At 33.1% G+C, this 15,139-nt stretch overlaps 1 protein-coding gene across 1 annotated transcript; it reads right to left on the bottom strand.

Moving 5' to 3' along the window:
- Positions 1-8,390: 8,390 nt before the first annotated feature.
- LOC120190782 (transcription factor MYB102-like) lies at positions 8,391-9,854 on the bottom strand. The gene is made up of 3 exons (XM_039193838.1): positions 9,566-9,854; positions 9,341-9,470; positions 8,391-9,251 (listed from the first exon to the last, which is right to left on the bottom strand). The coding sequence occupies exons 1-3, from the start codon at positions 9,696-9,698 to the stop codon at positions 8,426-8,428; spliced, it is 1,089 nt and encodes a 362-aa protein (XP_039049769.1). The 5' UTR covers positions 9,699-9,854; the 3' UTR covers positions 8,391-8,425.
- Positions 9,855-15,139: the final 5,285 nt, after the last annotated feature.

Genomic DNA, 15,139 nt, shown 5'->3' with positions numbered 1-15,139 from the left:
CTGCTTACTATGTGAACTGTTTTATTGAGATATTGTTTGGGTAGGATACTGGAGTATGGAGGTTCAACTCTGATCAAATTGATAAATCTTTACGGACCGAGGGTGACCCTTGGGTAGGCTCCAAGGCCCTAAAAACTTTCTTGGGTAGATTCTTAGGCCCCAAGATGCTCCCTTAAGTTAGCCCCTATATCCAATGGGTATAGGATAAATCCTTATGGATGTAATATGGGGACTGCATTACAGTGTACGGGAGGAGGGTATTTATGAATTTTAAAATATAAACCTCGTTGTTACTTTAAGAAACGTTACTGAATTATTTTCTAAATACTTTTCTATGACGTTTTATTTGCACTATTGGAACACCCTTAACTCCTTAGCTCACTCCCAACATTTATCCCTTTCAGATACTTTTGGAACACCCTGACTTGACACTTGGAGGATCGACACATCACCTACAGTACAATTTTTTTTTAATGTTTCTATCTTCGAGACTGCTTTACTCGGTGACACGTGCCTGAATTATTTTGAATTACATGTTTTATGACGCATTTTATTATACTACTAACGCTTGTGATATTTGTGATACTAGATATTTTGTTTACTTATGTTATTTGATATTTTGCGATACTCTTCATATTTTACGCTTATATTACTGATTTGGGTAATACCATGAATTTAAAGTACTAAAGGATATTTTGAAAATTCAATGTAATCCGCTAGATCTAGTCGTAACATATAGGCTGGGTCTAAGAGGCTTACGTATGTTCCGTTTCAACACATGTTTTATGGAATGGCGAGATAACTGAGTCCTTTAAACCATCGAGGGGTTTACGTCAAGGTTATCCTCTTTCGTTGTTTTTATTTGTACTTTGTATGGAGAGACTTTCGCACTTGATTTGCAAAATGGTTGGAGAAAGTAAGTGGAAACAAATTAGATTGAGCCACCATGGACCGGGTTTGTCCCATTTATTCTTTGCACATGACTTGGTATTACTCGCTGAGGCCTCAATAGAACAAATGAATATCATTAGATCTGTCCTTGGTAAGTTTTGCGCTTGTTCAGGTCACTATGTCAATCCCACTAAAACTCACTTATTTTTTTCTAAAAATGTGGATACAAATACACGGTCAGCTATAATTTGCGGGATTTGGGTTTTGTGATGTTGATGATTTGGGGAGATATTTAGGAGTTCCGCTGTTACATCGAAGGGTTACGAAAGACACATATCGTTACCTTGTTGACAGAGTTCGATCTCGGTTAAGTGGGTGGGCTGCAAAATCGTTGTCCTTGGCAGAAAGGATAACTTTGGCCAAGACGGTTCTTCAAGAGTAATGTGTAGGAAGAGGCTCGAATGGGGATTAGGTGGAATATCCGCAATGGTAACAAAACAGATATTTGGTATGACACTTGGGTTGATATAGGTCCTCTATGGGTTCATTGCCTTCATAAGGGGCAACCGATTCCCTCACCAGTTAGCAGTTGGGTCACGGATGACGGGTGTTGGGATAAAGGAAGGCTCCAGGTTGTATTACCAGTAGATGTTATAAGGCGATTTGAGGCAATGTTACCACCACGAAAGGAGTTAGGTGAAGATATTCCAGGATGGAGATGGGAAGAGAAACAACATTTTTCTACCAAATCGGCATATTATGCAATATCGAGGAATGATGGGTCTTCCAAAGACACTTTCTGGAAAAAAATTGGAGAATGAAGGTTCCTCAAAGAATTCGGGTATTTCTATGGTTAGTGAGACACAATCGGCTAATGACAAACAAGGAACGGTGTTGCAGGCATATATCTTCGGAGGTGCAATGTCCAATTTGCAAAGAGAACGAAGAAGATATAAACCATGTACTTCGGGGATGCGTACGCACGAAACAGGTTTGGAAGCAAATAATTAAGCCTACTAAATTGCAAGAATTTTATTCTATGAATGTTGATGAAGGGCTAAAAGTAAACATTGCTAGACCAGATTACTTTGATTGTGAGGTGCTTGAATGGGATTTATTGTTTGCAATTATCTGCTGGTCATTGTGGAATGGAAGGAACAGGTGGATTTTTTATGAAGATTATGTGGAAATTTTTCCATTATTGGATAGTTGCTTGAAGATTTATCAAGAGGTGAGAAAGGTGGCTGCAAATTGTGATATTGTTGTAAAACCAGCAGTACACAACGAGTCAAATATGTGCAAACGAAAGAAACCTCTTTTGGGTTGGGTCAGGGTGAATGTTGACGGTGCAGATAGGGAGAGAGATGGAGCTGCTGCTTGTGGTGGGATTATTCGAAATGATCAGGGTGAATGGATCTTTGGGTTCTCGAGAAGTTTGGGAGTGTGTTCTCCATTCTGGGCTGAACTTTGGGCACTACATGATGGATTGAAGCATGTGTGGAGCTTGGGTTTTCGAAAGATCGAAGTTGAAACGGATAGCTTGGAGATTTGTAATCTTTTTAACCTGGAACATAGGTGATGCAAGGAAAGGCCACTGTAGATGCTGTTCGTGTTCTATTGCAAGGAGCGTGGGAGATGAAACTGCATCATGTTCGAAGGGAGAACAATCAAATTGCTGATGCTATGGCGACGATGAGTCGGGGTCAACCTGTGAAAGAAATTCTATTCGATGAAGCTTCAATTTTTATTGTTAATTTGATTGCACAAGATGTATTAGAAAGATAGAATCTTACTACTAGTCTGTATGATAAAAAAAACTAATAATAATCATAAGTAATTAAAGGGTTCGTCTTATGTATAATTTTTCATCTCTTTTAATCCACGTTGGTATTTAAAATGTGAAGTCACTTATTAATAACAGTAACCATCGTGCTTCTTATTATTGATGTACATGGATTATTTTGTTCGTTTACGGACTGCAGTATAGGGAGTGCTTTCACACTTTTCCGGGGTTCATGCAGTGATCCATATTCAGTTTGCTATCCAAAATCAGCAAGCATACGGTCTTCACTCATCCATGACACTTGCATTTATGTAGCTTCTATTTGGGCTGTTTCAGATTTGAGACATGCTTTATTGATTATGATTTGTCCATTAGCATATGTAACCCGGTTCAAATATTTATAAATCACTAAAAAGAACGTATATTTACTTTTTTTAATAGAAAAGAAATAATAATACGGAGAGCTAGGCAGCAGCAATCTCCACTAAACAATTCGGCCCCTTCCCATGTAGAGGTATTTCTACCGCAGCAGATGGCCTTTGGAAAATACGAGGGCGGAACGGCAAGTTCCATGCTAATTTAGTCATATCATTCGTAATTTTATTATTTTTGCAAAGCATATAACTGAACGTCAATCTCCATTCCAACCTAAATAACTTTAAGCGTTGACTCGTTTATAACATCAAACATCCAATTTTACAATTATGTCACTTTGCCGTTAATGATCTAACGGGAAGATGATATGACAGTCGTGACGTTGCTGATGTGGTTGCCTCACCAAAATGACATCGTCTTGGCATTATTGTGTTTGATGCTAAAAAAACCCAAATCTAAGTAGTTTTGTTTGAGAAAATTTTGTAAAATATTATATTTAAGGGGATTTAAAATCGATACCTCTTGAAACAAAGGCTAAAGCTTAACCACTATGCCAACTTAAGTTTTTGATATAATTTTATACATAACATGAGTCACGTATTTCATATATTATTTTCTAAAAAACATCGTAAATTTATTAAAATTCCAAAAAAAGTCCTAAATTATAGAAAATTCCAAAAAAAATCCTAAATTCATGAAAATCCCAAAAAAAACTTAAATTTAAATCACAATCCCTAAATTCACCCACCATCATCGTTGATAGCACGCCGTTGTTGTCGCACTAAAGCCTCATTTTCTCGATGTGCACATAATTCATCATTTGCTCGTCGATCGATCATCATTCATGGTTCTGTTAAATTATTTCACATTCAACATTTGACGATCGATCAACACATAGTTCATCGATTTCCAGCAACAGCGAAGTGGGGTAATTGGTGGTAAGAGTCCGACGATGGAAGTGGTGAGCGGTGACCGTTGATTTGACAATGACAATGGGTGAAATTAGGGATTTGATTCTTAGGGCTTTGGGTTTTGGGGAAATTTAAGAATATCAAAAACTTTAAAGTTTTTATGAAATTTTATTATTTTTATTATAAATCATATATATTATAAAATAATATAAATATCAAAATAATATAAATAAATTATTTAATTCAAACTGTTTGTTTAACGTATATATTAGTTTTGTTAGAATTATAATAAGTTCTTAAGTTAACTTGGTGGTTAGCACCTTTTCATCAGGTCCAATAGATATGTGGTTCAAATACCATGAAAAATATCTTTCCATTAATAAAAAACGTTGTTTTGGGCTTTATGAGCATTAAAATAGTTGTGCAAAAACGACGTTTCGGTGAGGTAATCACGTCACGGCGTACGACTGTCATAGTTGTACTTAAGAGTAAACGTTAATGCAAAAATTGATAAAAGTACAAATTTTATTATATAAACGCTTAAAGTTTGATGGTATATAATGTTAATGTTATAATATTTAATATCAGTTTAATGAATGATATCATCAATAATTTAATGTATCGTTATATATAAAATTTAAATTCAACAACCATGCCTAAAAATTATTACAAATATTTCAATTAAACGTAATAACATCTATTATCACTACAATATTTGTTACTGCATCGAATATCGCTGTAAAACCTAGTTACCAAAATGCAAATTTTTTATTTTATTTTTAGTGATAGTATTGTTGACGGTTTTATATACAAATGGGAAGCATTTTCCAATAGATATTGAACAACTGTCTTCCTAAGTAATAGAAACCTAACTAGCTAGCTTAGCTGGTGAAATACTAATCAATAATAATCATTTCATGACGTGGTGAAATATCAAATCATTCTCCATAATCGTAATATTCCATGCAGCAGCTAGACCCGTCTACCGATACACAATTAATGAATAATGATTAAGATTTAAGAAGCCCCAATCGCCGAGTGTACCTCGGCTGACATTAGAAGCCACTACAAACGTCTTCTTGGCGTCACAAATATGAAATAATGTTGTCCTTCAATTTTAAAAACATACGTATAATTTATTAAAACTTTAGTAAAGAATGAAAATATAAAATTTTAAAGGTATAAAAATTATCAACTGAAAATATAAAAAAATAAAATATATATTAATTTAAAAAAAACAATTGTCTTCGTCTATCTCCTTTTGATCCATCCATGTTTGACTCGATATTAGTGATTTGAGTTAAATTAATTAGCATATGTCCTAATCATCCCGCCGAAAGTTTAACTTGGTTCAACTCTTAGACACTTTCCATTTGTCCCCATAAAAAAAAGGTTATAGAATTTGACGTTTAAGCTAACCAATTACGATTCCTATGGTTCCATTTATATGCCAAAACTTGCGAAACTTAATGTCCATCTTCATCCAATACACTGAACAACCATAAATATTAGTCCACCATTTATTCAAAGTTGCACACAATCAGACAGTTTTCATTTATCAGTGCACAAATGACCATTCAACAGCATGGGAAGCGACTTGTCAACAATTAATAGCCATAGAGGCCAAGGCTATTCACACATAGGAAGCCACTTCATTTATTTTTATTTAAAAAATCAACATTCAAACAAACAACGTATACATGTATGCTTCTCTAATTGAAGCAGGCAAAACCATTTCTTTTTAAAATATCATTATCTTTATCGGTTTTATATTCTAAAATAACATCCTAATAAAGTGAAACGTTAGTCAAAAGTCCCATCTTTTTTTATATTAAAAAAAGTCCACAAATAGATAATAATTTCAACCATCTCACATTTGCTTTCTAACCCATTTTGCACATTTTCTTAAGCTGGCTGTCATCTAAAAAGCAACAAAGAGAAAAACATGACGAGCAAGTAATAAAAAACACAACGGCGAATTAGGACAGAAACCCTCTTTAGATCAGGATGGAGCAAACGGGGACGGATGCAGTTATCCATAAAAATTTAAAATTATCATATATTTTAGATTTATTTTATATATTTTTTAATTAAAAATTTATTTTTATTTTCCTGAAATTTTATAATTTATTCCGTTCTAAAAATTTAGAAATTCACCTCCTAAATAAAGTTTTGCATCCTTCCTGTTTTAGAGGGAGTAGTCAGTCAGTGGTTCGAAATGTTTGAAAGAAGAAAATTTCATTGGGCGGTCGAGAAAATGGAAATGCGAGAATGAAGGGTGTCCTTTTCTCCGGCGCTGGTCGGCTCAGTCCCATAGATAAATACAACACTATTTCAATATTGACCCATAAAAACAATAAAAAAATGTTTTGCGTATAAATGACGTACAGCTTACATTTACAAGGGGAGTGGAAACGTTAGGGCAAAAAGGAATTAAGTTTCTGTACGTACCAGTAGAAGAAGATAGGGAATTGGCCTGCTTATAAAAGAAGCGTGGCCATGCACGAGTTTTAAGAGAGAGAGATTAAAAATACACTTTTTCCCTTTTCAAATTCAAGACTTCAATTTCGTTCTTAATTAGCCGGGAGACGTATAAAGGGAGAACCCTTGACGATGTGCGCCGCGTACGTACAGCGATCCTGACAAAACACGATCATGTTCCTTGGACGACATGCCATTAGAAGAAAACATATCTTTTTCACTACATTTACTAACAAATATTACGAGCTACTAACACTTGTTATTTCTGACCCGCAACTTATAATCAAACGAGACTAATAAGTTTTAATCATTAATTACCCAGAAATGTTATTGGTTAAGTTATTGCATAAAACCCTAGACCCCACAGGGAACAACCAAAAGTAGTAGTAATTATTACATGATTATTGATAAGAGATAATCAGCGAGTTCCAGTGTTACCTGTCAATGACACGGGATCTCTCCAAAACTCTGGATACGAAGCTCTGTTACTCTGGTTAAGAGATTTAAATAATTTAAATGTTACTATATTTTTTTTTCATCTGTGATTTCTAAGCTAAAAGTTGATGAATGATTGAGTCCACGTGTCCACCCAAATGCTGTCGTGATTAAGCTCAAGGTTTGACAACTGAAGCATGGTATCATGGGCGTGAAGAGAGATGATAAAGGGACAAAACACCAAAACAGCACAAGAGCCACGCCATGTTTTTCAATGAAAGCAATCTCAATGGTGGTCCCATCCTCCACCCGCGGTTAAGGTAGCCGCTAGAAGATAGACAACTGCCCCTTTCCCTTTTTGTTTACTATTTTCAGGTCAAACCTCGGGCATTATCTTAATCCCCATGCATATTTTACTTTATGTCAATAATCACTCCTCGAAAAAGACAGTTGCCCTTACAGGTGGCATGGACACGTCTCCGATTTGCGACGAGTCCGTTGCCGTAAATCCTGCTGGAATTTGACCTCTTGTCCGGATATTTGAACCCAATATCTTTTCCGCTTATGATTGTTATCCTTTTGCTTTTGATCGTATTAATGATTAATACCATATCTTTGGGTTAATATATTTTTATGCTGCTTGAAAAGCTTTCCAGTTATAGGCAATCCAGTTATAGGCAAAGATTGCCTATATTAGGGAATGTCAAAATGTTAGATGTTTTAATTTATTCTGTGCCTTAACACTATGAACAAACCCTATGATTTGATTAATAATTAAGCTGTCCTTTATTTAAAATATATTTCGAGAGGTAGACATTTGTCCATGGTTGATTTGAACAAATATATATTTTTCACACCAATGATTTGTTTATACGTATAACTTAGATTTAATACTAATATATTAAATTTTGATAGTTTAAATCTTAAAAAAATTAATTCTAAATATAATCTTAATCCTACTTAGATGAGAAGGGAAGAGTGATTCTAAAGGAAGTAATCATAATGGGTCTAGAACTCATAACCTAAAAAAATTTGAGGAAATAAAGATGAGCAACTTAACACATGTTATTACATAATTTATTTATTAGTGTATGTGTTTATGTATCAATAGTTTTATTATTTTTTGTGATTAAGTGAGATTAATTATTTTATTTAAAATTTTGAATCTTATAACTTCTTTAATTACATATTAATTTATATAAACATATATATATACTATTAATATATTAAAATTTAATGATATATATAAAGATATATGCTACAAAAATAAGATATTGTGTGGAATAGAAAGAAATAAAAAAATGTAGTGGAACGTGAAGTATCAATAATGGAAACTTCCCATTATATTAAAGGATGTAAATAAGAAAATCTTGAAAGAGGTAGCATAGGATCTTGCTCCCTCATACAGTAAGCTTAATAAAAATGTAACAAAATTAATTATTACAATAAAATTTTACAAGTATTTACAACTCTACTAAATCAGGAGGAAAAAACCCAGAAAAGGACTTAGATGGAAACTCCATTTTTTGAGTTTTGATTAATTTTGAACCTACATGAAATCATTAACATCCAAAAAATCTGGGATTTCAAAGTTCAAAAGGTTGCTGCAGTAGCTGTCTCTTTCGTCTTCAGTGCCGCAACCGTTGTTGTATGTAGAATTCGAGTTCAGTGGAGTTGGACTTGATGAAGGCGTCGATAATACCGACGCGAAGCCGAAACTGGGGTTGGTGTTGTTTGATTGGAAATTCGAGGTCTCTGATAATGAATGATCCATGATGGTTTGATGATGTCTATTAGAGCCGTAATAGTCATAGTTGAGCGGTTCCGGCACGTAATCTTCCGTCAAATTTGAAGGCAACGCATTGCCTTGCCAGTCATTTAAGTCTGAGAAATTTGATGGGAATTGGACCATATTCACGAGTTGTGCTTCATTTGAAAATGGATTAATACTGCTAGGACTAGTATTCAACGAGGTGCAAACTGGAAGTTCTTGGACTTGCGTTGGTAGATCTTGTTTCGATTGCACTAATGGTTGGTATTGGTTTTGGAGTTGGGAACTGCAGAGCTGGCTGTGATCAACATTGTTAAGAAGGAACTTCTGGTTCTGGTTTTGCGGTGACACGAAAGAAGTGGCAAGCTTTAGAAGCTCAGGGTTAAGCAAGGAATTGACTCCGAGTAGCCTTGAAATGTTCATTTGGGACTGGTGGTAAAGAGACGAGCTAAGAATCGAGGAGAGGTCAAGGAGATCCAGTCGAGGACTATGAGTAAAAGGATCGATCCCCATGCGTAGAAGCCTCTTTCTAATGTGAGTGTTCCAATAGTTTTTTATTTCATTGTCTGTTCTTCCGGGCAACCGAGCAGCAATGGCAGACCATCTATAAATATTCAAGACAAAACATTGTTAAGAAAACAAAGTAAGGTAGTATAATAAAATAACAAAGGGAAATGAAAAAATAAAACTTACTTATTGCCCAATACACCATGTAGCTGAATTATTGTCTCTTCTTCTTCGAAAGAAAATTTGCCTCTCTTGATATCAGGCCTCAAGTAATTTGTCCATCGGAGACGACAACTCTTTCCGCATCTTTGAAGACCTGTTGTATATTAACCATTCAAAATACAGAAACCAATTAGCATAGAGTCCATCACATTTAAAAAAAAAAAAACCAAAACAGTAGTTAATACTTACCGGCATTTTTTGGCAGGGTCCTCCAATTCCCATACCCATGTTTTTGAATATAATCAATCAACTTCTGATCCTCCTCTTGTGTCCATGGCCCTTTCTTTAGCCCATTTTTATCACAGCAAGGTGATCTTCCCATGGTGATTGTTGCAGTTTCCCAACTAAAAGCTTTGCCTTTTGGTTATAATATTACAGTAATACGGACCTTTTCGTTTAGACCCCTAAGCGAGAGAGAATCGAGAGAAAATGCAGCAAAGAGATGTTGGGGTCAGTGTGGGGAACGTACTTGTTTAAATAGCAATTAGTGAAGGGGTAAAATTACACGAAGCTAACTGTCCACTGTTTATCACTGTGGTGACGTGTCCTCCTTTTGATGTGCAAAAAAAGAAAAGAAAGAACTTAATTTTACCGGCGAAGATAGTTTTAGAGAACTATATATTTCATGTGTGTTAATATATTGAAATGTTGCATCGACGTAAGTAATGTTAGCTTTTGGCATTTGCATGGCTGCAATTTTACGAAGATTGGGTTTGACTTCTTTGAGTTGTGCGACTAAGTCAAAAGACTGTTTTCCCCACGGGAGCTGCTTTGCTGGACCAATTCTGTTCCCACCAATAAAGGGTAATAACGTCATTTCCCCTTTTGAATAATATATTTGTACGGTCATATATTGTCATTAATATTTTGAAGGAAATGGAAATGCTTTATCTTATTATTATTATTATTAAATAATAAATGCGTGGGCAGCATTTAATTGGAGGGATGGCAATAATAGAGTTGGGTGTTTGCCGAAATATATGAACATTTATCACGCTTAGAGACCATTGAAAAAAGAGTTATCATCCAATCAATTATAAGGCAGTAAACCAAATTTTGGAATGATTGCCCGTCATTAGCGTTGGATCCATGTTTATTATAATACATAGTTAACCATTTTTAACAAATGTAATTGTAAATTATAATAATGATCGTATTTAAACTAATGGATTAAAAATAAATTTTTGTATAGACTTAAATTTAAAACATGTTTGATACGTATAACTGGAATTAGGGATGACAAAAAAATTCGAACCCGACGGGGAAAATCGAATTAAACGGGGACGGAGAAAAACCGTTTATGCTAAACGAGGACGGGGACGGGAAAAACCGTTTATGCTAAACGGGGACGGGGACTGGTTTAGTAATCCCCGCTCCGATTACCCGGCCAGATAAATATTAAAAATAATTATTATTATTATATATATAATATTAATAAATTTAATTTAAATTAATATATATATATATAATATTTAGATATTTAATTTAAATATATATACCTGACCCGATACCCGTTTAAATAATCGTTTATGCTAAACGGGGATACCCGTTTCCTCGCAATTTTCCTCGATTACCCGATGGGGATCCCCGTTTAAATCCCTGCGATTTTTTAAGCGGAGACGGGTATAGATTTTTTAAACATGAATGAGGACGGGGGACCAATATCCGACCCGAATCCGGCCCGTTGCTATCCCTAACTGAAATAGGAACCCAAAAGTTTGTTCTTGTTTTTGCACTTCTTACTTTTGTATTTATCCAAAAACAATAAATGCTAATTTCTAGCTGTAATTAGTCAACATATATGTCAAACAAATGAAGCAAAATAAAAGAGAAGAAGTCTGATTTTTTTTTTTTTTTTGCGTTTTACAATAATCATAGTCCACCATCGGTTTGACTTTTTTTTAACAAATGCGAATAATGTTTTCATGAATCTTATCGATCTTTTTTTGGTATAACGTAGTTCGTCAGAAGCCAACTACAATCATACTTGGGAAAATATAGTTGATCGGCACTAGGCCGGAGGATAGCGAAAGCTATGGAGCCTTGCCATTTACATTTTCCAAAGCAAAGCTGAGCGCAATTGTCAAGTAATTTATAAGAAATTAGATATAAGCCTTAAACACGTTAGCTTGGTCTTGTGGTCCTCAAATCATCATCTTGGGAATAACTTGTAAACTTTAATTAAACAATGCCAAAAGTAATGCAATATTATTAACCCAAAAGTTGAGACTTGAATCCTTTTAGACTGAACCTAAAATTGCAATTAAAAATATAACTTAGGACCAACGATCAGTATCTAGTGGGATGAGACACTAGATTTCTTAAGTAAAGTTAGAGGTTTGAACCCCGACATTTGCGAATATAACACACCAAGTTGGGAGGGGTCGTCTTGCTTCTGCAGTACTTGATTTGAATTAGTCATTCAATAGATCGGATACCAATGATTAATTAATATATATATATCTCTCTGAGTGGTCTAAATTCTCAGCCACATTTGAAATATGGGGCGATTTCGTGTCATATACCCATCAAAACGTCAAAAACTCAAATTCGTTGACTTGATGAAGCAATAATTATTGACGTTAAACTAAACTATGGAGGGGGTTTAATGATGGGATGTAGCATTTCTAGAAACCATACAATCATGCAACTGCAATTGAGTTACGGATCATATATAGATCCTGAATTAATAATTAAACGCACTGATGCTGTGTAAGAGTTAAGACACTGCAAATGAACTATAAGTGGAATATCGTTTAATATGGGTGAGACACCATTTTCGTGTTTCTGCGACTGCCTTTTAGGCTTTTGACCAACCAAACAGTGTAGTTGGCTCAACTACACCACCGGTTAACGAGGATAAAGGGACAATTGATCACATTTTTATTAAAAACTGGAAAATTAAGGATCTGCCATAAAATAATAAATGTACATAATTGCATACTTGGTAGCATCTAGGAAGGAAGACGTCAAAAGCGGGGACCAAACAGGGATAAGCTGCTGGTTTATCAGCCGATAAAAAAAGGTTAACCATTAATTAATTATTTTTATCATTTTCATATTGGATACGTGTGAATCAAATACGTGTTTCTTGAAAGTTGAAACTATAGTATCCATTGCCGATCCAATCCAGGCAGTCGTTTGCTTGGAAATTTTAAGATTTTCGTTAATTATTTTAATTTTATGATGTTTTGTTTTGTACATAAGTGTGAAGTCACGTGAGCACACTATTTACTTGTGCTTTGCCTTTTAAACCATAAATAGACATATAATTATTAGGTTAATTACGTTTGTACGTGGTCCAACCGTATTCTATTCATTAACTAACATTCTTATTATTATTCATTTATTAATCCAATCCCACCTTCTTCAATTACCTTTTCTTAATGGCATTATATCGAAACTATCATATCATAGTCCGTACGATCAATAATTATAAAAAAAGTGGCCTTCTTCGGTTCTTGTTTAAACATCCAAGGTAACTGATTATTTTTAAAAAAAAATCAAGGTCACTAAATTGTTTATATAACATGGGTGAATTATATTTAGAGATGGATTGAGCCAACAATAGGAGAGTTCAAAATTATTTATTGATTCATGACAAGTGTTATAGTTGTCAAATAAATGTTCCTTAATCTCACATAAAATAAATAAAAAAACATAGTAAAGAAAAAAAAGGATTGATCCTCAAGGCTAAGGAACTTCCAATATAGGGTGTTTTTTATCCTCCTTTTGGTAAGAAGATAAAAGAAAATATGGGTTTTAAATATGAGAAATAAATTGTAAATAAAAAAAATAGATCGAAAAAAAGTTGAGAAAAATAACAAAAATAAATTTTTGAAAATATGGGTTTTAAATATGAGAAATAAATTGTAAATAAATTTTTGAAAAAAGTTGAGAAAAATAACAAAAATAAATTTATTGATTCATGACAAGTGTTTTTTTATTATGCTTTTGGTAAGAAGATAAAATAAAATATGGGTCTTAATTTCCCTTAGCGGACCACCACTAAGTGTGTTCATAAGAAGTCGAATTTATTACCAGCCGTCTCTTTCTCTCAATTATAAATTAGAACAACATTCAAACCAACGAGCTCTTTTTTAAATGAAAGTGTTGAGATTTTTAAAGGAAAGACCGACCAATCCAAATTTATAGAAAATTAAGAAAAATATATGAAGATATTAAGTGTTTTTCAACTCTCACCAAATGAATTGAGTCATCGCTAAGCACGATTGAAATCACACTTAGCATTTTAGAAAACAAAGTAAAAACTTAAAATAAAAGTTGAAAGAAAAATATAAAACCTGATAAAACTTAAGAAAAACTATGAGCTAGTACATCTTGAACAATACCCTAAAGGATATTTATAGTCTTCTAAAACCCTAAAGATGAAACAAATAAATTCTAAAGATAATAATATTCAAAATAAAATAATCCCCAAAGTATTTTGAATTTCAAAAAAAATTCAAGATAATCGTGCGAAAATCTTCCATAAATTGCTGACTAGATTGACTTCTAGAAGGCCCTGCTGACTAGACAATCCGACTCTTCCACGTCGACGAAGTGTCATGCTCCACATGATGCCCATTATTCCATCCATGATTCTAGAAAATAAAAATAAAACTACAGAACTTGTCCCTTTTAAAGTTGTTTTTAGAAATTAAAGTATTGCACAAAAATAAATCAAAACAACCTAAATCAGTAATATCAAATAATCAAAAAAAGAATAATTATCAACAAAATAATAAAAAATAAATCACTCATCAATTCATTAACCCAAATAAAAATAATTTGATAGTTTTTATAAAAATTAAATTATCGTATCTAGTATTCAACCCCTATTTTCATGGATCACAGATCGTGTCACGGGCCACAATTTCTGACCCTTCGGGCAAATAGATTTTCGATTATCCTTTTTATTTTTATTTTATATTACATTTTTAATTCTCAATTCTCATATTAATTCACTCTAATATTCTAAATTTACAACTTCTTAAATTATATCACACTAACATTACAAAATTTTAATTTCTTAAATTATATTCTAAAATGTTAATTTTAACCTTAAAACATTTTAAAATTAATTATATTTCTTAAAATTTTAAAATTTCTCTTCAAATTATTTAATTTTATTTTCAAAATTTTATGTGTACTATGTATTATGAGTTTTTAAGCTTTATGTAATTTTTTTTAAAGAAATATAATTTTTTTAAAAATAATTTGAACGGGTATGCAAAAAAAATTCACATAAAAACAAAATAAAAGAAAATTACATAGAAAAATTCACATAAAATAAATAATATTGAGATGTCAATCATATATGCTGTCGTGTCAGATTATTATCATATGTACTATATAAATAATTATTGATGAAAATGATGACTTTTGTTTCTGTTGCGGGCTGCTCGATTGCTTCAACAAACATTGGAGGTATGCGGTCAAAAGTTATCTTCCGTCTTTGTTTATTTTCAAACATATTAATTTTGATAAAAAAATTAATTTACTAACAATAACAATTACTGTTGATATTAGCACAAATACCATGTTAATAAAATTATTTTTACATCACATCATCTATTAATTTAATAAATTAATTTTCTCTAATAAAATAACATGTGTCCTTACTTTACTAATCAAATAGTTTGTTAAATGATTTCAACGTTTCAAGTTGAATACTAACAACAACAACAAAACTATATTCTCATATGCAATTGGATAAGGGAGAGGTAGGTTAGTAGATTGCCCCCAACGCCAAGTTAAGAA

This window comes from Hibiscus syriacus, unplaced genomic scaffold (genome assembly GCF_006381635.1).
Source record: "Hibiscus syriacus cultivar Baekdansim isolate YM2019G1 unplaced genomic scaffold, ASM638163v2 tig00116962_pilon, whole genome shotgun sequence".
NCBI lineage: Eukaryota > Viridiplantae > Streptophyta > Magnoliopsida > Malvales > Malvaceae > Hibiscus > Hibiscus syriacus.
The sequence above is the reverse complement of the archived record's forward strand: the minus strand, read 5'-3'. Positions and strand labels throughout refer to the sequence as shown.

Bases quoted from the DNA above. Each gene is read 5' to 3' on its own strand.
- LOC120190782 (XM_039193838.1), bottom strand. From the start codon at position 9,698: ATGGGAAGATCACCTTGCTGTGATAAAAATGGGCTAAAGAAAGGGCCA. The intron at 9,471-9,565 runs GTAAGTATTAAC...AATATACAACAG, and splicing joins GACCCTGCCAAAAAATGCCG to GTCTTCAAAGATGCGGAAAG. The intron at 9,252-9,340 runs GTAAGTTTTATT...GAATATTTATAG, and splicing joins CATGGTGTATTGGGCAATAA to ATGGTCTGCCATTGCTGCTC.